The sequence below is a fragment of the Schistocerca nitens genome, chromosome 2, assembly GCF_023898315.1.
Source record: "Schistocerca nitens isolate TAMUIC-IGC-003100 chromosome 2, iqSchNite1.1, whole genome shotgun sequence".
Lineage (NCBI taxonomy): Eukaryota > Metazoa > Arthropoda > Insecta > Orthoptera > Acrididae > Schistocerca > Schistocerca nitens.
In genome coordinates, this window is record NC_064615.1 from 633101916 (window position 1) to 633127596 (window position 25681).

The following is a 25681-nucleotide window of genomic DNA, read 5'->3' on the forward strand; positions in this document are numbered from 1 at the left end:
TGTTGGGGCGTGAGCGGAAGACGGCCTAACGGTGTGCGGGACCGTAGCCCAGCTTCATGGAGACGGTTGCGAATGGTCCTCGCCGATACCCCAGGAGCAACAGTGTCCCTAATTTGCTGGGAAGTGGCGGTGCGGTCCCCTACGGCCCTGCGTAGGATCCTACGGTCTTGGCGTGCATCCGTGCGTCGCTGCGGTCCGGTCTCAGGTCGACGGGCACGTGCACCTTCCGCCGACCACTGGCGACAACATCGATGTACTGTGGAGACCTCACGCCCCACGTGTTGAGCAATTCGGCGGTACGTCCACCCGGCCTCCCGCATGCCCACTATACGCCCTCGCTCAAAGTCCGTCAACTGCTCATACGGTTCACGTCCACGCTGTCGCGGCATGCTACCAGTGTTAAAGACTGCGATGGAGCTCCGTATGCCACGGCAAACTGGCTGACACTGACGGCGGCGGTGCACAAATGCTGCGCAGCTAGCGCCATTCGACGGCCAACACCGCGGGTCCTGGTGTGTCCGCTGTGCCGTGCGTGTGATCATTGCTTGTACAGCCCTCTCGCAGTGTCCGGAGCAAGTATGGTGGGTCTGACACACCGGTGTCAATGTGTTCTTTTTTCCATTTCCAGGAGTGTATATATCTAAAAACACAGATGATGTGACTTACCGAACGAAAGTGCTGGCAGGTCAATAGACACACAAACAAACACAAACATACACACAAAATTCAAGCTTTCGCAACAAACTGTTGCCTCATCAGGAAAGAGGGAAGGAGAGGGAAAGACGAAAGGATGTGGGTTTTAAGGGAGAGGGTAAGGAGTCATTCCAATCCCAGGAACGGAAAGACTTACCTTAGGGGGAAAAAAGGACAGGTATACACTCGCACACACGTGTGTGGTTCCATCAGATTCACCTGGTCCTACTCCAAATCCCATGCCACTTTCCTTGACGTTGACCTCCAACTGTCCAATGGCCAGCTTCACACGCCCGTCCACATCAAACCCACCAACAAGCAACAGTACCTCCATTATGACAGCTGCCACCCATTCCACATCAAACGGTCCCTTCCCTACAGCCTAGGTCTTCGTGGCAAACGAATCTGCTCCAGTCCGGAATCCCTGAACCATTACACCAACCACCTGAAAACAGCTTTCGCTTCCCGAACTCCCCTCGCGACCTGGTACAGAAACAAATAACCAGAGCAACTTCCTCATCTCCTCAAACCCAGAACCTCGCACAGAAGAACCCCACTTGTGACAGGATACTTTCCGGGACTGGATCAGACTCTGAATGTGGCTCTCCAGCAGGGATACGACTTCCTCAAATCCTGCCCTGAAATGAGATCCATCCTTCATGAAATCCTCCCCACTCCACCAAGAGTGTCTTTCCGCCGTTCACCTAACCTTCGTAACCTCTTAGTTCATCCCTATGAAATCACCAAACCACCTTCCGTACCCTCTGGCTCCTACCCTTGTAACTGCCCCCGGTGTAAAACCTGTCCCATGCACCCTCCCACCACCACCTACTCCAGTCCTGTAACCCCGAAGGTGTACACGATCAAAGGCAGAGCCACGTGTGAAAGCACCCACGTGATTTACCAACTGACCTGCCTACACTGTGAAGCTTTCTATGTGGGAATGACCAGCAACAAACTATCCATTCGCATGAATGGACACAGGCAGACAGTGTTTGTTGGTAATGAGGATCACCCTGTGGCTAAACATGCCTTGGTGCACGGCCAGCACATCTTGGCACAGTGTTACACCGTCCGGGTTATCTGGATACTTCCCACTAACACCAACCTGTCAGAACTCCAGAGATGGGAACTTGCCCTTCAGTATATCCTCTCTTCTCGTTATCCGCCAGGCCTCAATCTCCGCTAATTTCAATTTGCCGCCGCTCATACCTCACCTGTCTTTCAACAACATCTTTGCCTCTACTTCCGCCTCGACTGACATCTCTGCCCAAACTCTTTGTCTTTAAATATGTCTGCTTGTGTCTGTGTATGTGCGGATGGATATGTGTGTGTGTGCGAGTGTATACCTGTCCTTTTTCCCCCCAAGGTAAGTCTTTCCGCTCCCGGGATTGGAATGACTCCTTACCCTCTCCCTTAAAACCCACATCCTTTTGTCTTTCCCTCTCCTTCCCTCTTTCCTGATGAAGCAACAGTTTGTTGCGAAAGCTTGAATTTCGTGTGTATGTTTGCGTTTGTTTGTGTGTCTATCGACCTGCCAGCACTTTCGTTCGGTAAGTAACATCATCTTTGGTTTTAGAGATATATATATATAAGCCAAAAGCTTATTTGTTGTGCCTATTTGCTACTTTGCATCTCCACTGAATGGTGAGTAGCAGCTTTCCTTTTCAAAGTATTGTAAATTGTTATTATTATTATTATTATTATTGTTTTATATTATTTTTTGTATGTGTTGTTCCTTGGCAGGTGTAAGAGAGGGCCTTAAGGCCATAATCTCATCAGGCTAAATAAGCAATAAGTAAATGAAGGCTTTAATGCAGCAGCAGTCCTCATATCTATTTTTCTCTTTCTCTTCTGTGACATTATTTGAATTTTTTTTTTAAACTGTTGTCTCCAAGGTATTACTCTGCCCTGTATAAGAAACTGGTGGATCCACAAATTGGATGCTCTTCACACCAGGCTGCTTTTGTGAACCTCTTATTCCGTTCCTTACAAAAGGATACTAGCACCCCGCGAGTATGCGCATTCATCAAACGTCTACTGCAGGTATGTCATATGTAACATATGTAAATTTAAAGCTTGAGGACATAGAATGGCTTGCTGATATTTACCTTTTGGAGGGATCATTTGAAGCAGTGCTGATGGAAATAATGAAAAATAAAAGATACTACTCCTAGCTTTCAGAACTTGGCTTGATTGAGGGTGGTTGGAAAGGATGGCAGACCACTCAAAATTCTACCATTGGGGCAAAGGGGATGGGGCAGGGTGATTTTTAACGGAGTACAGAAGAGTAGCAAGACGCGAGGACATGTTGGGGAGCAGTTTCTCGTCTCCAGATTGGAGGAAATTCATACTGGATATGCTGCTTCAAGTGGCCTTTGTTGTGTTGCATGCATTCAGGTCCCTTGAGTCATATTGTAGGTAGAACATGCTCAACAGCATTGTACTGCTTATCACGTAGATCATTTGAACCCCCCATCCAATATTGTTTCCCTGAACTCCAGAGATGGAAACTAAGTCTCCAAAATATCCTTACATTCCACTGCCCTCCTGAATTTAAACTCTGTGAACAACCCCCCCCCCCTCCTCTTTCTCCTACTCATAGAATTTCATTATTTCCACATTAACTAATTTATTCCCCCCCCCCCCCATCTCTGTCTCCCCCCTTCCTCTCTAATTGGTTTCTCTCCTTTTTCTCCCCCTTTTTCCTATTTTTAATTGCATTTTTTATTTCACTTTCCATTTATCTTCATATTTAATCCATCTTCCCTTATTATTCTTCCCCTATTCTCATCCATGAACTGAAGCTAACACATTGTTTGCAAACTATCTTTGACCACCTGGCACCTTCTCCTTCATCTTTGTCTCCTCTCATCTTCGTAAATACAGATGTGTTCCTCTCAACCCAGAGTCTACATTCCAGCCTTCACCATCCAATTCCTCTTTCTCCCGCAGGAAGGTACATACTTGTACTGAAAGCTAGGAATAGTATTTCCTGCTTCTAAATGTCCCTGTTGCCTGTGCTACGATTTTTGCCTGCTGAAGATAAATACTTGCTAGCCATTCTGTCTCTCTGTAATTTAACTTTTTTCTTTCTTTCTTTTTTTTTTTTTAATTGAACTTCCAAAGTGAGACAAATAACATACATAAAAACTATTTTATGTTTTTCTAATTTTATATTACCTGTATTATCCAGTTTACTCATTCTTTTATTTGTTTAGAAAATGATGGAAGAAAGGAAAGAGGAGGGACTAACAACACATGTACAATGATTTTAGTGTGTGCATGTAGCGAAATAAGTCACCAGGCAAAGAACTTGGCGTTTACTAAGTTCAACCTTGTTTTATCCATAACCTCATTTTATATCCCGCTGTGTGTAGAATGTTTAATTTGGGGGTATAATATAGATTTTCACTATTGAGGTTATCTTTAGCTGGAGAAGAAATATGTTTAGGTTTCATTACATAGCAATATTTTATTGAGCTTTCAAAATGTTGAGCCATCTTCGGCATAATAAGTAGACTGGATGGTATTGAAATTGAATTGCTCATCAGTGTGCCGGCCATACCAAATTTTTATCTGGCCTCTTTTAGTGTAATAATCAAGGAAAGTTTGCTATTTACTAAGTAGTCTCTGTATGGTAGAAAGTTCTGAAATGATAAATTGCTTGCTGCCTTCTCTGAGCTGTCATAGGCAGAAGCTTCTATGTGTACATGTTTCTATGACATATGTTTATTGCATAATGGCAAAGCTGTACTGGAAGTTCCAAATGGGATCGCTGAGCAAATTGTGTACAATATTCTGCAGATGTGGAAGCTGAAAGATACACATTATTTTTGTACAGCAATTGTAAGTAGTTTAGCAGTCTACATGAGGGCTTGGTGGGAGGGGGGAAGGAATTGGATAAGATTCAGATCAGTAGTGGAACGTGGTGAGCAGTAGTTGTGCAGCTGTAATAGATTTGACTTATTAGATCTTCCTCTAACACCATTAATTGGGTTGGTTTTACCTCTTCGTGGTATCCCCGCTACAAGACATTGAAATGTATCTAGATGAGTTGGTATGAGTATTGCAGTGGAATAGTGCAGAACACTGTCACGTGCGAGGAGCATTGCAAAGGCAGAGTCACTGGCTCAGATGTTTACCTGCTGGCGGCAGTAGGCCTGGGCTGGTAGTTCCTATGTGGACATTAACTACCTTGGACCTAGCCTTTGCCCCGCACTGTGTTTTGTTTTCTGTATGCTTAGTTTATTCAGTCACTCGTTCTGGTAGCATTGTGTTGCTCTGGGCTCATCTGTACACAGTGTTTGGACATGGTTTCAGCTGGCCAGACTTGTAGTTGAACCACAGCTGGCTAGTATTGTAATATTTTGTGCTGACAGTGATGGTTTCTTGGTGTTGTCATGCCTGTGCAGCTACAAAAGTGGTGATATAGGATGTTTGTACGGGTGTCATGCTTTTCTTTTTCAAAAGGTTTAATTGTAGCCACTGTGGAACCAGTGTTTTAGCAGTGTTAAGGGGAGCAACTGCGCCTCCAGGAGCATCAACAAAAGATGCAGCGAATGCAGATGCAGAAACTGCTTAAATGCATCATACGCACGCTGCACTGGTGGTGAGCCAGTCACCACCTGGGAAGCCTTCTCTCCTGCTATCCCCAAAGCCATTCACTGTCTTTCTGAGTCTGTGGAAAGGAAGGACAATTACCTGCACTGGTTCTTGCTACACTGTTAGATAAGGTGTATAATTGATCCAGTTGCCATGTTATTGTACAAAATTTCATGGGATTGTAAAAATGATACAGAATTTGAAACCTCCTTCTGAGCCTGAGAAACCTTAACTTTGAGGATCTATATCAGCTGCTCGTGTGATATTTTGGCTATCAAACCCATGTGGTGGCAGCACGATTACAATTTAACTAGCACCACAAACATCCAGAGCATTCATATGCGGTGTCAATCACCGACATGCAAGGTTTCTTGCTCAGGTGTTGGTTTGAGGTCCCCAATGTGCCACTTCACATGCGGACTCGCTAATTAGGGACATGATCATCTGGTTAGCACCCAACCCTGAGATCCATACTAGGACATTGGCATTGTCTGACCCTTCTTTAGCCAAAGTTGCTAAAAGTGCAAAATCACATGAAGTTACAGTAGCATTAAGAACATACTGTCCAACTGTTTGCAGGTGGCAAAGTTAGACATGCCTGATAAACAGCACCTGGTGCACTGTGGGTTGAGCCAGATTGCCTTGTCTCCTGCTCAGCTGGGTGTGTTGATGCTGTTCATCATTCAAGTTCAGTGTCATTGCAGTGCTGCCCATTTCTTCCCACATTGGGCTCGGCGGATGTGAATCCGTCACAGCATTCTAATCCCTGCTTGCACTGTTTTCAGAGTTCTCGACATCGCTCTCCTTCTGCACTTGTTTCTGCTCAAGGGGCTAGTCAGTAATCCTGTCCCAATTTCCATTTGGTGCATGCTTGATGGTTCTGCCCATAAATAGATGCCACATGTGTGGTGTGCCGCAAGATGGGCCATTTGGCAGCAGTTTGTGACAGTCGAGAGATGCAGGATGTTCGTTGGAGGCCCCGGTGGTTTCCTTCGGCTCAGAGGCTGTCTCAAGCATTGTGCCAGTGAATTCTGCTTATGCACATAATGAATGAGTTTCAGTTAGGCATGAGAGTGACACTCAGCCTAATTACGTTGGATAGATTCAGGCTGTTGGGTTGTCCTGTGTTGCAATGGCCACTATCTGCAGTTGTATTTTATAGTAAGTAGTATATTCCTTTGAAGGAGAAATTTTCTGTCTTCGCACATTATAAGAATGTGGAACAGCAACTAGCATTGTCAGTGCTTAATAAACTGTTGGCATAAAATATTTTTAGGGTAGACACTCCTTTTTGGTTTTGGTTTCCAGATAGCTGACAGGATACATTTGATGTCTCAGTCAGTCCTTGTTGAAAACTTGAAATCTGTACTAAGATTGTACAGCCAGCTATTTGAGAATACCCTGGGTCCAGCTGAAAATTTTGAGGCACTTGTTTGCCTTAAGTCATCAGCAGCACCTAAATTTTGTCGTCCTCGCCCCATTCCCTTTGCCATGTGCAGCAAGTTCAAGTCTGAGTTGAAGCATCGGCTGGGCATCAGTGTCATTTCTCCTATTTAAACCAGTTGGCACCGTGCACCTTTGTGGCATCTTTAAACAGACATTCACTGTCCAATGTGTTGTGGACTCGTATCCAACTCTGTGGCCACATGAGTTGTTGGTGAAGTTGTCAAGGGGCCAGTATTTTTCACCCATTGACTTGCTAGACACATATCTGTGGTTGCCCATCAAAGTCTGGAATTTATTAACAAAATTTGGAGCAGTTGATTCAGGACATTCTCTGTTGCGTAAACTATGTCAGTGATATCTGGGTCATGGGTTCCATGCTATAGGAGTATTTATGAAATCTGCAGGTGATTTTTCAATGCCCTCTGATGAACAACCTTCATCAAACTCAAAAGATGTAGGTTTTTTCCCCAAATGTGCATTTTTTGAGACATGTGCTTATCAAAGATGGCCTTGCCCCTACAGGCTAGTGCATCAAAGCCATTGTCAACTTGCTATCACCCAAGAATCTAAAGGAACTCCAGTCTCTTTTGGGTGAAATTTCTTATTATGCTAAGTTCATCCCCATGCCATGCCCATATGCCATCCTCTCAACTGGCTTCACCAAAAGGGCATCAAATTCATGTGATTTGTGGACTGTTAATGGACTTTTCAGTCCCTCAAGCAGTGTTTGTGCTCTGCTCCTTGTTTGGCTTCCTTTACTCCGTGTAAACTAGTAACCCTGGCTGCTGATGCTTTCCAGTAGGCCCCTTGCTGTTGTACTGCATCAGAACCCAGGTATCATGAAGCAGCCCATTGCTTTTCGCATCAAAGATGCTTTCTGCAGTGCAAGTAAAAAAGGAGGTGCTGGCTGCCACTTTCGGCACTAATTATTTCATGTTTTTTTATAGGGACCAAAAATTCCTGCTCATTACAGACCACAATCCTCAGGCTTCCTTATTCATACCTCACTCTGATATACCAGATTGGATTGCCCATCAGTTGCAGAGGAGGGGCCTCTTTTACAGTAATTATTGCTATTACATTCATTACCAGCCCACCACCCAACATGCAAATGCAGAATCGCAGTTGTGGTCTGTAGTTTTATTGACAGGGTGTTCTAGTTTTCACATTGGGTGATACCTCGCAGCAGACATTGCTGGATTTTTCTTTGGCAGTGTGGGAGAGTGTTGCCACCTATGCCACTGACTTGCTTTTCTGGAAAATCATTTGAGCATTTCAGGTAGGATGGCTCAAGTGCTCTTTCTGGAGAAGATTCAGTGTGGCATCTTTTCTGTTGTGGGATCAGTTCAATGTTGCCCTCATGCTGGCCACAGAGGAGCCAAGCTATCCAGTCACCATCGTTCTGATGTTGCATCCCCACATACTCCAGTTACTGTATGCGTTACATCTGCTGGCTGGCAATCGATTATGGTTTTGGGAATGTTGTGCAGGCTTGCACAGCCTGCATCTATTTTCCCCTTGGCCAATTCTGGACCATCCTCGGGACGGAGCGCACATCGATTTTGCGAGTCATGCTATGGGGTAGCTTGTGGCTGTTGGTGGTCAATGTATTGTCAAATTTCCTGTGTGTGGCCAAACTGCCCTCCTCAATACTGACTGTAGCTGAAAGTTCCTGTCAGATTAAAACTGTGTGCCAAACTGAACTCAAACTCCACTATTGCTAGAACACTGGACAATAGTGGATTCTGGAAGATCCTGAAGAAGATCCCAGCAGAGGGGTTGAAATGTTGATTATTTTTGAGGAAATACGATGTGGCCTAACAACTCAGAAGATTTTAACTTTTAAGTGCTCTAGTGATTGAGCTACCGAAATATGGCTTATAGTCCCTCCTCAGAGCTTTTCTTCTGCTGGTACCTCATCTCCTACCTTCTAAACTTCACAAAAGCTCTTCTGCGAAACATATGAAACTTCCTGGCAGATTAAAACTGTGTTGTGGACCAAGACTAGAAATCACAGTTCATACACTGCTAGAACTTTCAATTATAGCATCAAAACTGCACATAAATAATGAACTTGCTTTCGTATTTCATTAATTTATACAAACACATTTAAGCACAATCTACAGCCTTGTTTTTGGACGCTAAAGCAGATCAAGCAGTTTTGTTTCAGTCACTGTCCTCCTCAGGAAGAAGCAGTACAAGTTTTGCGTTGTAGCATGTTGCTAAAAGCACTCTGAATCATAATAGGAGGGGATAACAACACATATTTTGCTACCCGAGGCCCAGGTTATTTGTTCAAGTCCCCCATGTTAGTGCTTCTAAATGTAGCTGACAATCTGTTCTTTAACTGAAAAGGAAAAGTCACTGGAAGAAGGTAAGTGTCTGAAGTGGAGCAAACTGTTGTATCCTTTAATTGACACCGTGCCTCAGGACCTGTCGTGCTACAATTTTTCGGTGATAATTTGGAGAAAATTATATGTAATTTTATGATCATTCTCTTGTGATAAGGGCAGATTTCATTGTGCCAGTCAGAATTGTGACTGATAGTGCAAAGTTTTTAATACTGCTTCACATTGTTGCATAGTGAACAGAATATGGACATATGGACTAGAGGAAGAGTTTTGTGATAAGGTAGTAAACTGTGTAGCAGATAGAACTCAACGCATCATTCTTAACAAGGTGAAATCATCAGATTAAAATAACTTCAAGCACACTCCAAGGGTATGTTATAGTGCTATTACTGTTCACAGTATAAATAAATGACCTGGTGGATAAAATAGGAAGCTCTGTGGTGTTGTATGTGGATGATTTTGTTGTACATAGGAAAGGTGTAACCCCAGACAACTTTGGCAAAAAGCAGAAGGATCTGCAAAGAATTGAGTTTGTTGCTGGGATGATCAGCAAGTGACACTCAATATTAATAAATGTGACATACTGCACGTAAATAGGCAGAAATACACATTATATTTTGATTATATAATTAGAAATCAGTCACTGAGAACAGTAGTGACTGTAAAACGTCTATGACTATACTCCAGAGCGGCCTAGTGAATAACAACTACATAAATTAGTTGTTGGAAAAGCATATATCTGGTTGAGACTCATTGGAAGAATCCTAAGTAAATTTAATTTGTCAAAGAAAGAGTTGGCATACAAAATCCTCATTAGACCCATTCTTGAGTAGTGCTTGTCTGTCTGGGAATATTATTAGTTAAGAGTAATACAGGAGATAGAGAAATCCAAAGAAGAGTGGTGTGTTTTCTTATGTTCATTTATTAAGTATGAAAGCAGCACGTTGATGCTCATCATACTCTAGAAACAGATGCTGATAGAGAGGCCATGTGCATCATGGAGGGATTTACTGTTAAAATTCCATAAGCACACTTTTCAGGTAGAGTCATACAACATATTACTTCCTCCAACATACATCTTATGAAATGATCATTATGAAAAGTCAGAGGAATTTGAATCCATTTGGACATTGCCAACAGTTTTTCTTTGTAAGTGGAGTAGAGGGGGAGCAATCTCTTCTCGGATCAGTATTTCTCATAGTAATTATATGTTCAGATGCACACATTTTGTTGTTTTGAATTTTATTGTTATGCAGTGCACTTTCACTGGAATCTTGTCATGTTCACAGTTATTAAGTGTATTGCTTGATGATCTATGTTTTTTTTTCTGTGCAATGAGCTTTTATGCTTGCTATTTTTTTAACATTATCTTTAAATGATAATTCCCAGTTGGAGGATGTGCCCTGGTGAGCTGAACCATTATAACCATTTGCTTAGCAGCATGCTGATCCACCTTTGGAAGGTAGTGCAGTAGTGATTCTGCATGACATGAGTTTCTGTTGTATGTGGCACCAGATGTCTATGCACAGGCTGTACAGTTCCTGTAAGTTTTGGTTCGGTGGTTTGTGGATGCAGAGCTGGTGTCTTATAGCATCCAGGATGTCTTCCATGCTTTCAGATCAGGCATATTTGGTAGCAGAACATCAATGTGCATGAGTTTGCTATAATGCTTCTCAAAATACTCTAGCATTATTCTGGCATTTGACATGGACAGTTATTATGCTAGAATAAATCATTGCCATTGGGAAAGACATCAAGTGTGGTCTGCAGTCATGTCACATAGTCCACAGCTGTCATAATGCCTTCGGTTACTACTGTACATCCCAGGGATGCCCAGGTAAATGTCCTCTATAGTCAAGTATTGCCCCCTCCAGTCTGTGCTCATGGCATGGTGCATGTTTTGAACAGTTGTTCACCTACATGATGGTAACTCCGGTCACAAACATCGACCCAGTTTAACAAGAAACATGATTCATTGATGAAGTGACCCATTTTCATAATGTTTTGGCTCACCATGTATGAAATCATTATACATGTAGGCCAGCTTAACCACTAATTTGCAGTATCGTAACATTAATATTTCACTTCTTAAAACCTTTTTAAGTGGATGCCATGAAAATACTCTTTTTTTTTCTTTATTTTGAAGTACACATCAGTGTTTATAAAGAAAGAGATGTCCACATTATTTGCTGTCTACTTATGTATTTCCCAGGGCTTTATCATATCTAATCTCCATTATTGTGCCAGAATTGCATGTAAGAAATTCAGTTATTTTGGACACACAAAATTTCTTTCTTTTTTTTCAGCTTTGTTTGGTGTGGCCAGTTCCTCTGGTATGTGGTGTCCTGTACATGATTTCACAACTTTTAGTCAAACATGCAAATATTTTATCCTTTGAGATGAAACATACACCTAAATTTGAAAATGACGGAAGTGATGAAGAAGAACACTATGATGATGTGCTAGAAGAGGTTTGTTTTTTAAGACTGATGACTGTGTACTACTTTATTATAATATTTAATAAGCACCAAGAAGTGATTAGTAGTGATCTACTGTTAACTTAATAGAGTGAGTGTAAATTCTGATCTGGCTTTCTTGACCTAGACTCTCTCTCTCTCTCTCTCTCTCTCTCTCTCTCTCTCTCTCTCTCTCATAGCAATCGTTCTATTCGCACCTGTCAAACTATTTGATCTTACCTACAGGACAGCTAAAAGCATGTTGCAAGCTGGCATATGGATTCTGAGAATGAATGTACTATGAAAATAGCATTCTAGGAAGTTGTTACACCTGTAAATAAATCACAGAAAAATTTGATAAAAGCTTAATATATTACCAAGGCTCAATAGGTGTACATTTGTTACAACAATTGCACCAAGTTCCACGTGGTTTAATCAGAATTCACAGTGCTTTTGCAGACGTAACTTTTGCCTCTCATCCCAATGCTACCAGTAAGCAAGATAAAGTTACTTGCACCAGAATGTGCAATAACAATCTCCCACGTTTCTACTGTGTTTGAAACCTGTGCCAGCCATGTGGATCTTGCTGCCACACCACCAGTATTTTTTAGGAAATGCTGGTGTTTTCTCAGAAAACACAGAATAACTGAATTCTCTCCCTGTCACAACCCAATGGTCATCAGTGATGATAAAGTCACAACATTGATGCAGTACGTATTGGAATAATAAAGACACCCAACTTACCTACATGCACCATACTAATGGCATCACAAATGGCATAAACTTTGTGCACGGGCTGACAGCGTTTAAGTTTGTGAATGTGCCACCAATCAAAACACTTGTTATCACCAAACAAAGTCACTTCCTATGTGACTTAATTTGCAAAGACTTTATTTATGTAATATGTGCAAAGATATAGCATATTTTACTGTAACTGTGGAACCATCTCGCACAAAATGTCTGCACACTCCAGGTTCCAGCGCATTTTCCTGAACAGTAGCACATCCTCCCCACCGCTGCCCAACCGGAGCAACAGTGATACCACACAATCGTCTTTAAGAATTGTTTATGTTTTTTTATATTGGAATATCTTCTGTCTGCACTTCCAAATGACGCCCTTGCAGAATAATATTTGTCAATATTCTACCTCTCTCCTATTACCGTTTGTAACTTTATTATGCCGTACTTTTCCTCTGATTTTTATTATTATTATTGGATTATTCTAAGCCATTCAGAAAGAAGGGGTGTCTGTTGCTGCAAACTATACAGTTTTTTAGCTCAGGGCACAGTTGATATTCATCTGCTGGCCTTCAAACTTCACCTGCATCCTAATGACTTTCGTACTATCTAGAAGACTATAATGAGCTTGTTTCCTCAGAATTTCATTTCAATGGCTGTTTAGTCTACCTTACCTTTATTTCAAAAAGGACGTGTTTCATTTCCTTAACAGATGGTTGATAATACCAAAATGTTTATATTGTTAATCTTGTCCATTTCTTGGCATTTGTTGCCTTGAAAACTTTATTAATGATTTTGAGTGCTCTTTGTGGAATCGGCTGGAGACAGTGGCCATGTGTGTGTGATTTGTGCTTGTGTGATTATGTGTGTTTTTTCAGTTTCCGTGAAGGGCTTTTTTATCTGAAAGCGTAAATGTTTAGTAGTTTTTTCATTGTGCCTATCTGTGACTGAAAGCCTCCTCTGTGTGGTGAATAGCAGTCTATCCCTTTCACAAGATTATTGTTATCTGGATCATGTATGTAAGACCTGCCTAGCCTTAGTATTTAAAATAGTTATATACTTAAAATAAGGGCTATGCAACAACTTACCTACAAAGCATTGGTGTGTGGTGCATTGAAACGCATAATAGAAAACTATTTTTCTAGTAAGAGTATACACGTTCACACACAAAACCACATAGACACCCAATCGGACACACTCACACTAACAGTGAAACTAATTACATAATTTATGATATGAATATGATAGAAAGAAACATTCCACATGGGAAAAATATATTAAAAAAAGATGCTGTTACTTACCAAACGAGAAAGCGCTGGTAGATAAGACACAATAAAAAACACACAAACACACACACACAAATTTCAAGCTTTTGCAACCCTCGGTTGCTTCATCAGGAAAGAGGGAAGGAAAGGGAAAGACGAAAGGATGTGGGTTTTATGGGAGAGGGTAAGGAGTCATTCCAATCCCGGGAGTGGAAAGACTTACCTTAGGGGGTAAAAGGGACAGGTATACACTCGCACACGCACACATATCCATCCGCACATATACAGACACAAGCAGACATATGTAAAGGCAAAGAGTTTGGGCAGAGATGTCAGTTGAGGCGGAAGTACAGAGGCAAAGATGTTGTTGAGTGACAAGTGATGTACGAGGGGCGGCAACTTGAAATTAGCGGAGGTTGAGACCTGGTGGGTAACAGGAAGAGAGGATATATTGAAGGGCTAGTTCCCATCTCCGGAGTTCTGATAGGTTGGTGTCAGTGGGAAGTATCCAGATAACCCGGACGGCGTAACACTGTGCCAAGATGTGCTGGCCGTGCACCAAGGCATGTTTAGCCACAGGGTGATTCTCATTACCAAACACACTGTCTGCCTGTGTCCGTTCATGCGAATGGATAGTTTGTTGCTGGTCATTCCCACATAGAAGGCTTCACAGTGTAGGCAGGTCAGTTGGTAAATCACGTGGGTGCTTTCACACGTGGCTCTGCCTTTGGTCGTGTACACCTTCCGGGTTGCAGGATTGGAGTAGGTGGTGGTGGGAGGGTGCATGGGGCAGGTTTTACACTGAGGGCGGTTACAAGGGTAGGAGCCAGAGAGTACGGAAGGTGGTTTGGTGATTTCATAGGGATGAACCAAGAGGTTATGAAGGTTAGGTGGACGGCGGAAAGACGCTCTTGGTGGAGTGGGGAGGATTTCATGAAGGATGGATCTCATTTCAGGGCAGGATTTGAGGAAGTTGTATCCCTGCTGAAGAGCCACATTCAGAGTCTGATCCAGTCCCGGAAAGTATCCTGTCACAAGTGAGGCACTTTTGGGGTTCTTCTGTGGGAGGTTCTGGGTTTGAGGGTATGAGAAGGTGGCTCTGGTTATTTGCTTCTGTACCAGGTCGGGAGGGTAGTTCGGGATGCGAAAGCTGTTTTCTGGTTGTTGGTGTAATGGTTCAGGGATTCGGGATTGGAGCAGATGCATTTGCCACGAAGACCTAAGCTGTAGGGAAAGGGACCGTTTGATATGGAATGGGTGGCAGCTGTCATAATGGAAGTAGTCTTTCTTGTTGGTGTGTTTGATGTGGACGGATGTGTGAAGCTGGCCATTGGACAGATGGAGGTCAACGTCAAGGAAAGTGGCATGGGATTTGGAGTAGGACCAGGTGAATCTGATGGAACCAAAGGAGTTGAGGTTGGAGAGGAAATTCTGGAGTTCTTCTTCACTGTGTGTCCAGATCATGAAGATGTCATCAATAAATCTGTACCAAACTTTGGGTTGGCAGGCCTGGGTAACCAAGAAGGCTTCCTCTAAGTGACCCATAAATAAGTTGGTGTACAAGGGGGCCATCCTGGTACCCATGGCTGTTCCCTTTAATTTTTAATATGTCTGGCCTTCAAAAGTGAAGAAGTTGTGGGTCAGGATGAAGCTGGCTAAGGTAATGAGGAAAGAGGTTTTAGGTAGGGTGGCAGGTGATCGGTGTGAAAGGAAGTGCTCCATCTTAGCGAGGCCCTGGACGTGCGGGATATTTGTGTATAGGGAAGTGGCATCAATGGTTACGAGGATGGTTTCCGGGGGTAACAGATTGGGTAAGGATTCCAGGTGTTTGAGAAAGTGGTTGGTGTCTTTGATGAATGATGGGAGACTGCTTGTAATGGGTTGAAGGTGTTGATCTACATAGGCAGAGATACGTTCTGTGGGGGCTTGGTAACCAGCTACAATGGGGCGGCCAGGATGTTTTGGTTTGTGAATTTTAGGAAGTAGGTAGAAGGTAGGCGTGCGGGGTGTCGGTGGGGTCAGGAGGTTGATGGAGTCAGGTGAAAGGTTTTGTTGGGGGCCTAAGGTTATGAGGATTCCTTGAAGCTCCGCCTGGACATCAGGAATGGGATTACCTTGGCAAACTTTGTATGTAGTGTTGTCTGAAAGCTGACATAATTTTGATTATCAACAGCAGTTACCTGGGGAAATGGAGGTGTGGAGGGGGGGGGAGGGAAGGACACATGAGGGGGTGGAGTGTCATGTGAGACAGGACTTTCGCCAGATGACTCAGCGGGTGCACAATAAGACGAAAGGAGTTTAGAGGGTAGAGTGTATAAGGGATGGAGAGAAATAGGGGTGGAGAGGAAAGGAGGGGCAGCAGATGGTGAAGAGAGACACAGGGAGGGGAATGAGTAAGGGAGAGGGGTGAAGAAAGTGAGAGGGGGGGGAGGGGGGAGTAAAAGTGGTATGAGAAGGCAAAACACGATCTGGATGGGGACGGAGTGGTGCAGACAGAAGAGAGAAAGGAAAAGATAAGGTAAGGCATTGGGAAATGGGTCAGCTGAGGTTTAGGCCAGGAGGCTGCAAGAGTGCGGGATATGCTGGAGAGACAATGCTCACCTGTGTAGTTTGGAAAAACTTGTGCTTGTGTATTTTGAGATACAAAAAGTCTCTTCCAGTATAATTGGTATAATGTCAACTTTATCCTGATGCCACAAGTCCTTGACTTCCTCAGCCAGTTGGATGTATTTTTCAATCTTTTCTCCTGTTTTCTTTTGTATATTTGTTGTATTGGGTATGGATATTTCGATTAGTTGTGTTAATTTCTTCTTTTTATTGGTGAGTATGACGTCAGGTTTGTTATGTGGTGTTGTTTTATCTGTTATAACGGTTCTGTTCCAGTATAATTTGTATTCATCATCCTCCAGTACATTTTGTGGTGCATACTTGTATGTGGGAACGTGTTGTTTTATAAGTTTATGTTGTAAGGCAAGCTGTTGATGTATTATTTTTGCTACATTGTCATGTCTTCTGGGGTATTCTGTATTTGCTAGTATTGTACATCTGCTTGTGATGTGATCTACTGTTTCTATTTGTTGTTTGCAAAGTCTGCATTTATCTGTTGTGGTATTGGGATCTTTAATAATATGCTTGCTGTAATATCTGGTGTTTATTGTTTGATCCTGTATTGCAATCATGAATCCTTCCGTCTCACTGTATATATTGCCTTATCTTAGACATGTGTTGGATGTGTCTTGATCGATGTGTGGCTGTGTTAGATGATACGGGTGCTTGTCATGTAGTGTTTTCTTTTTCCAATTTACTTTCTTCGTATCTGTTGATGTTACGTGATCTGAAGGGTTGTAGAGGTGGTTATGAAATTGTAGTGGTGTAGCCGATGTATTTATATGAGTGATTGCTTTGTGTATTTTGCTAGTTTCTGCTCGTTCTATAAAGAATTTTCTTAAATTGTCTACCTGTCCATAATGTAGGTTTTTTATGTCTATAAACCCCCTTCCTCCTTCCTTTCTGCTTAATGTGAATCTTTCTGTTGCTGAATGTATGTGATGTATTCTATATTTGTGGCATTGTGATCGTGTAAGTGTATTGAGTGCTTCTAGGTGTGTGTTACTCCATTTCACTACTCCTAATGAGTAGGTCAATATTGGTATAGCATAAGTATTTATAGCTTTTGTCTTGTTTCTTGCTGTCATTTCTGTTTTCAGAATTTTTGTTAGTCTTTGTCTATATTTTTCTTTTAGTTCTTGTATTATCTATTCCTATTTTTTGTCTGTATCCTAGATATTTATATGCACTCGTTTTTTCCATCGCTTCTATGTAGTTGCTGTGATTATCCAATATGTAATCTTGATAAGTGTGTTTTCCCTTGACTATGCTATTTTTCTTATATTTGTCTGTTCCCGAAGCCATATTTATATCATTGCTGAATACTTCTGTTATCTTTAGTAATTGGTTGAGTTGTTGATTTGTTGCTGCCAGTAGTTTTAGGTCATCCGTGTATAGCAAATGTGTGATTTTGTGTGGGTATGTTCCAGTAATATTATATCCATAATTTGTATTATTTAGCATGTTGGATAGTGGGTTCAGAGCAAGGCGGAACCAGAAAGGACTTAATGAGTCTGCTTGGTAAATTCCACACTTAATCTGTATTGGCTGTGATGTGATATTACTTGAATTTGTTTAGATACTAAGTGTGGTTTTCCAATTTTTCATTACTATGTATCAATTTAGGATCTACTTTGTATATTTCCAATATTTGTAGTAACTATGAGTGGGGTACACTATCAAAAGCTTTTTGGTAATCAATGTATGCGTAGTGTAGCGACCTTTGTTTAGTTTTAGCTTGATATGTCACCTCTGCATCTATTATCAGTTGCTCTTTACATCCTCGTGCTCCTCTGCAGCAGCCTTTTTGTTCTTCATTTATAATTTTGCTCTGTGTTGTATGTGTCATTAATTTCTGTGTAATGACTGAAGTTAATATTTTGTATATTGTTGGTAGGCATGTTATGGGGCGATATTTAGCTGGGTTTGCTTGATCTTTAGGTTTCAGATAAGTTATTTCTTGTGTAAATGTATCAGGGACTGTGTACGGGTCTGCAATGTAACTGTTAAATAATTTAATGATACGAATATAATAGAGGGAAACATTCCACGTGGGAAAAATATATCAAAAAACAAAGATGATGTGACTTACCGAACGAAAGTGCTGGCAGGTCGACAGACACACAAACATACACACAAAATTCAAGCTTTCGCAACAAACTGTTGCTTCATCGGGAAAGAGGAAAGGAGAGGGAAAGATGAAAGGATGTGGGTTTTAAGGGAGAGGGTAAGGAGTCATTCCAATCCCGGGAGCTGAAAGACTTACCTTGGGGGAAAAAAGGACAGGTATACACTCGCGCGCACACACACACACATATCCATCTGTACATACACAGACACAAGCAGACAAAGGACCACAGAGAGGATGTGGATGGATATCTGGAGCTTTTGAATGAGACAGCAAGAAACATCAACAGAAATCACATCAAAATTTTAATTGGAGACTTTAATGCTGAGATACTGAGATGTAATAGGGAACTGGCCATCACAACGAAGAAGAAACCAGAATGGCATGAGATTGGTGGAATTCTGTAGAAACGATGACATGATCTCAAAATCAACATACTTTGTGAGAAGACCAAATAAACTTAAAGCTTGGAAACACCCAGACTGGGCAAAAGGAGAATGGCAGTTGGATCTTGTCTGCATGGATAAGAACTACAAGGAAATCAACAATGTGAAAGTCCCAAGAGGAACTGACACTGGATCAGATCATTGCTTGATAAAAATAAAAATTAAATTCACCCCACTGAGAAAGAAAAAATCTTACCCAAAAAATAAGAGAACCTATGACCCTCATAAATTGACAAATAACAAGGAATGTGAAGAACAAACTAGGAATATAAAAAAAATATCAGATGATCTGGATGAAATAATTCCCCAATTGAAACAAATAGCTGAACAAGCAGCCCCAATAAATAGACCACGCAACAGTAGGCAACAGAAAAATTAAAATAGTGAAGCAATTTAAATATCTTTGAGAGATTATAACACACAACTTGGATGTAAAACATGCTTTGCAAGAAATAACCAATAAAGTGATAAAAGCTCAAAAATTAACATGGTCTACATACAATAAGAAATGTATTTCAAATCAAACAGAATTAAAACCCTGCAAGATGGTGGTTCAGCCAGATGTAACAAACACAAGCGAGACTCTTTTCTATAGTCACTCGGAGAAATAGAGTCGACAAAATACTAAAAGTAGAGAGAAGAATAGCTGGCACATGCATAAATAAAAAATACCACAAGGAAGGACAGTGGCGGATAGTGCCGAATGAAGTAGTGTACAGGGAACTGGAGTCCATCGCAGATACTATATGTAAAAAGAGGATTTCTTTCATTGGTCATACAATGAGGATACCACAAACCAGATTAGCAAGAAAAATTATGCAGAAACTGTGGAATCTGAAGCAACAAGTAGGATGGATCAAGGAAATTAAAGATGATATGGGAGAACTAGATATAACCTTGGATGATCTGCAAAACAATACAGAAAATCTCAAGAAACTGCAAGACAAGAAATTAAGATTTATACCAAAAGTAGACAAACAACACACAATGAAAAGGGTATTTACAGATGAAGAAAGACAGGAAAGATCAGAACGAGTGAAAAGATACTGGGCAGTTAAGAAAGAACGAAACATGCGTTTACTGAAGAAGAGGACCAGGAAATGATTGACTAAAGTGGTCCAATGAGGCCGTAAAAGCAAATATTATTATTATTGTTGTTGTTGTTGTTGTTGTTGTTATTAAAGAAGAAGTGGGACAAAATTGTTTCTGGTTGAAAAAATGAAGCCATTTTTAAGTTTTGTGGAAACACTTTAGTAATTTCTTCTCATAATTTGTGGATATTTTTTCAGTATTTTGGCATTTGTTGTCTCAAAATGTACCACAATGTTTTCCAGTATGTCCCACTCCTCTACCTTATTCTTGAAATCTGTGTGTTTCTTATTACACTATACAGAAAAACACTCCACTTCTTGATGATGTTCTTCTCAGTTATAAAGCCAGATAATGTAGTGATCTTGACACAGTATTTCACTGGACTAGCGGCTGCCATCTTACAGGTAAGTATGCTGTTGCACGATCTCACTGGAACTGAGTTTCCGGCAGCATTGGTGACTCCTTTATACACCCCGGTGCACCCACTATGCATGGTGGAAGAGATAGGCAAAACAGTATAGCCCTAGCAAAAGAATTTTCCAGTCAAAATAAAGACTCATTGTTAAATATCAGACAAAATCAGATTCCTTGTCTTACTTCAAGGGAAACCCTCATCCCTATTAATAATATTATCAGATAATCGAATTTCAATAGACTCCTTTAGAACACATTCCCAGTAATGAGAAGCAGGAGCGATCATTTGCATCTCATTATACAAGATCTAAAGTGCCTCACTAAGCCAGTGTTCTGCCACTGCGGATTCCTCGGGCTGGAACAAACAAGTGTGATGTGTGTGATCTTTGGTGTGACGTCATAAGCGAGTGACTGCGTGTGAGATCGCTCTCTAAGTTTTCATATATTTTTAGGTTCCAGATACATATTTTAACGGTTTTTGTGATAATATTTACTATATAAGTGACGTATTAGTGGTTTCTTCATTCAGCTCTGCCTTTCTTCTGTTGTGACGTGATATTTGTGAGTGTTTCGTATCGAGCAACTTAACCTCTTGCCTGTGTTTACATTCCGCGCTGACCAGTTGCAGCTGTAGCAGCGCATCGAAAGCTAAGTACTAATTAATTGTTTGTGCATAGTGATTTATTTAGGAACTTTAGTAGTCTTCAACCGGTGTTCGTGGTGTTTTCTGGTGAAATAATTTCAGAAGAACCTTTTGGGAACTGTTTACAGCTCGTTACTGTGTGATTAGACGTTTGATTCTCTTTCTGTATTAGTCTTTTGTTATATTCACATTTGTTGTTTATTAATACTGTTAATAATAGTAGTTACTTCCCTTGTAGAGTAAGTTTGTGATTATTGTAGTCAGGTTTTTAGCATCTTCTTATTGTAGTAGCGGAACTTAGAAAAAGTAAAATTTTACCATGAGTGAGAAGTGTGGGCTTTGCCGTAGGTTCGTGAGTAGTGGATTGCGGTGTGACACTTGTTCGAAGTATTTTCACTGGGGGGAATGCAGTGGGGAAGCCAGTGGGCATTCTGGTGAGATCCTCTCCTGGAACTGCAGGTTATGTAGCAAGAGTAAACTGATAGAGGAGCAGGAGCGTAAGATCTGTGCCCTTCAGGTGCAGTTGAAAAACGCACAGGAGGAGCTAGATAGGATGAGGAGGGAGAAGGGGGTTGGGGAATGGGAGCTGGCTGTTGGCAAGAGATCTGCTAGGAGAAGAAGATTTTCAGATAGTTTTACTATTGGTGTTTACAATAGATATGACCAACTGTCAGAGTCTAGTGGAGAGGAATCTCTAGTAGCTGTAGATGTAGGAAGTATGCAGCAGACCTCAGTAGTTACTGTGCCTAGAACAGTTGCAAAGTCGAAGAGGAAGAAGAAGGTTCTGCTGTTAGGTAGTTCACATGGCTGAGGTGTAGGCCAGCAGTTGCAGGAAGTGCTGGGAAGTGAGTACCAGGTCACCAGCATTGTGAAGCCTAATGCAGGGTTGGCTCAGGTGACTGTTAACATAGGGGGGTTATGTAGGGATTTTACTAAAGAGGATCAGGTAGTGATTGTGGGTGGGGCTGGTAATAGTATTGGTAGGGATGGGGAGTATAACATAGATGGTGACCTGGAAAAGATAGCCACTCAGACTGGCAACACGAATGTGCATTTCGTGGAACTGTTTCAGCGTCACGATCGGCCTCATCTTAATACAGCCGTCAGGCGTAATAACATGAGACTTGGGGGTGCGCTGATGACAGAAAGCATGGGTCACATTTCAGTGGTGTCGGTGGAGTCTATCAGCAGGACGGGTTTCACTAGACACGGCCTGCACCTCAACAGGTATGGGAAGGGGAGGTTGGCAAAGCTTATAGGGGACAGCATAGGTGGGGTTGGTGGGATCACTCATGGGAAAATTCCTGCAGTAGTGTGTGTTAGAGCTGCACCTTTTTTAGACTGAAGTCAGCTGATAGGTATTCCTGCTTAAGGGAAGTCTCTCTAACAAGGGAATCACTTTTGACAAAGCTTAGGTATCCGAGTAATGAGGGAATTAGTATATTTCATCAAAATATACAAGGTATTAGGGATAAAGTTAGTGAACTGCTTATAGATGTTGACTCTGAAATTATTGGTATATCTGAACACTTCTTAAATAAGGAGATAATTCAGAGGCTTCCTTTACCAGGATACAGGTTGGCTGGCTGCTTTTCGAGGAGCTCTTTGCGGTGTGGGGGAGTAGCCATGTATGTGAAAAACGGCATCGCATTTGAGTCAATTGATGTTTCAAAGTACTGCACTGAAAAGGTGTTTGAATGTTGTGCAGGTGTGGTTAAATTTAACGGAGTTAAACTTGTAACTGTTGTTATTTATAGATCCCCAGACTCCGATTTCACAGCATTTTTGCTAAAGCTAGAGGAGGTTCTTGGTTCACTTTATAGGAAATACAAAAAGTTAGCTATATGTGGTGACTTCAATATTAATTGTATAAGTGATTGTGCAAGGAAGAGGATGCTGGTAGACCTCTTTAATTCATATAATCTTATGCAAACCGTATTCTTTCCAACGAGAGTGCAAGGGAACAGTAGAACAACCATAGACAACATTTTTGTTCATTCCTCATTACTAGAAGGGCATTCTGTTAGAAAAAAGGTGAATGGCCTTTCAGATCATGATGCGCAAATTTTAACTTTAAAAGATTTTTATGCTGCAACTCGTGTTAAATATAGTCATCAGCTGTTCAGGAAAGCTGATCCGGTTGCTGTAGAGACCTTTGTAAACCTTATAAAGGAACAAGAGTGGCAAGATGTTTATAGCGCTGAGACAGTAAACGATAAATATAATGCTTTTCTAAAGACCTTTCTCATGCTCTTTGAAAGTTGCTTTCCGTTACAACGTTTAAAACAGGGTACTAGCACAAACAGGCAGCCTGGGTGGCTGACTAGAGGGATAAGAATATCTTGTAGAACAAAGTGGCAATTATATCAAAACGTTAGAAACAGTCAAAATCTAAATGCAGCAGCCCATTACAAACAGTATTGTAAGGTGCTTAAAAATGTTATTAGGAAGGCAAAAAGTATGTGGTATGCAGATAGAATAGCTAAGTCTCAGGATAAAATTAAAACCATATGGTCAGTCGTAAAGGAAGTTGCTGGTCTGCAGAGACAGGTCGAGGATATAGAATCAGTGCGTAGTGGGAATGTCCGTGTTACTGATAAGTTGCATATATGTACAGTATTTAATAATCACTTTCTGAATATAGCAGGTGAACTAAATAGAAACCTAATTCCAACAGGGAATCATATAGCGCTCTTAGAAAAAAGTGTTCCGAGACTGTTACCTGAAATGCTCCTCCATGATACTGACAAGAGGGAGATTGAGTTAATAATTAAATCACTAAAGACCAAGAACTCTCATGGATATGACGGGGTATCTAGCAGAATACTGAAGTATTGTTCTATGTATGTTAGCCCAGTACTTAGCCATATCTGTAACTTTTCCTTTAGGAGTGGTCGGTTTCCTGATCGATTAAAATACTCGGTAGTGAAGCCACTTTATAAAAAGGGAGACATTGATAATGTTGACAATTTTAGACCTATTTCTATGCCATCGGTGTTTGCTAAAGTTATCGAGAAGGTTGTATATACAAGGTTACTGGAGCATTTAAATTCACATAATTTGCTGTCAAATGTTCAGTTTGGTTTTAGAAATGGTTTAACAACTGAAAATGCTATATTCTCTTTTCTCTGTGAGGTTTTCGACGGATTAAATAAAAGGTTGCGAACGCTAGGTGTTTTCTTTGATTTAAAGAAGGCTTTTGACTGTGTTGACCACAAAATATTACTGCAGAAGTTGGACCATTATGGAGTAAGGGGAGTAGCTTACAATTGGTTCGCCTCTTACTTTAAGAACAGAAAGCAGAGGGTAATTCTCCGCAATATTGAGAGTGGTAGTGATGTTCAGTCCCAATGGGGCACTGTTAAGTGGGGCGTTCCCCAAGGGTCGGTGCTGGGGCCACTGCTGTTTCTTATTTATATAAATGATATGCCTTCTAGTATTACAGGTGATTCAAAAATATTTCTGTTTGCTGATGACACCAGCTTGATAGTGAAGGATCTTGTGTGTAATATTGAAACAGTAACAAATAATTTAGTTCATGAAATAAGTTCGTGGCTTGTGGAAAATAATTTGATGCTAAATCACAGTAAGACTCAGTTTTTACAGTTTCTAACTCACAATTCAACAAGAACTGACATTTTAATCAGACAGAATGGGCATGTTATAAGCGAGACGGAACAGTTCAAGTTCCTAGGCGTACGGATAGATAGTAAGCTGTTGTGGAAAGCCCATGTTCAGGATCTTGTTCAGAAACTAAATGCTGCTTTATTTACCATTAGAACAGTATCTGAAATAAGTGACACTTCAACACGAAAAGTAGTCTACTTCGCATATTTTCATACGCTTATGTCGTATGGTATTATTTTTTGGGGTAATTCTTCTGATTCAAAAAGGGTATTTTTGGCTCAAAAACGGGCTGTTCGAGCTATATGTGGTGTAAGTTCGAGAACCTCTTGTCGACCCCTATTCAAAAATCTGGGAATTCTGACATTGCCCTCACAGTATATATTTTCTTTAATGTCGTTTGTTGTTAGCAATATTAGCCTATTCCCAAGAGTTAGCAGCTTTCACTCAGTTAATACTAGGCAGAAATCAAATCTGCATGTAGAATGCAGTTCCTTGACTCTTGTGCAGAAAGGAGTGCAGTATTCTGCTGCATCCATTTTCAATAAGCTACCACAAGAACTCAAAAATCTTAGCAGTAGCCCAAACTCTTTTAAGTCTAAACTGAAGAGTTTCCTCATGGCTCACTCCTTCTATTCTGTCGAGGAGCTCCTGGAAGAGCTAAAAAATTAAGCAAATTCCAGTGTTACATTGTTGATTGTCTTCATTTAAACTTATGACTTGTCACCTGAATATGTTTTTTTTTCTATATTTCATTTTATCTGTTTCTAATATCGTGTTATAATTTCATGTATTGACTCGTTCCATGACCATGGAGATTTCTCCTTAATTTGGTCCCACGGAACAATAAATAAATAAATAAATTAATAAATAAATGATCTACTCACCAGTCCTGAATGGTACAGATTGCTTGGCTGGTATAAGTCATCCCACAGTGACATGGAATTTTGTATACTCTGGGTTTCCTCAGTCCCACATCATCCTTAACTTATCCCAGAAGGGCTCTAATCCTATCTTGTGGCACAAATGTACTTGTAATGTCATATCTTTTTAATATTGGTGAAATTTTTGAAGATATACTCCCATGAAAAAGTAAAAAAAAACAGCAGATTTACAATAATCCTCTAATGGTTCATCTGGCAGTCCAAACTGAAAAGCCCAATATATTTTTTG

The 25681-nt window shown here is 41.1% G+C and overlaps 1 protein-coding gene across 2 annotated transcripts in view; it reads left to right on the forward strand.

The window, feature by feature from the left end:
• Window positions 1-25681, forward strand: part of LOC126236748 (CCAAT/enhancer-binding protein zeta) — a 198385-nt gene that overhangs the window by 80209 nt on the left and 92495 nt on the right. For both annotated transcript variants that reach the window (XM_049946284.1, XM_049946285.1), the window contains 2 exons: window positions 2592-2739; window positions 11402-11566. In XM_049946284.1, coding sequence (XP_049802241.1) covers window positions 2592-2739; window positions 11402-11566 — 313 coding nt within the window. The remainder of the gene's footprint in view (window positions 1-2591; window positions 2740-11401; window positions 11567-25681) is intronic.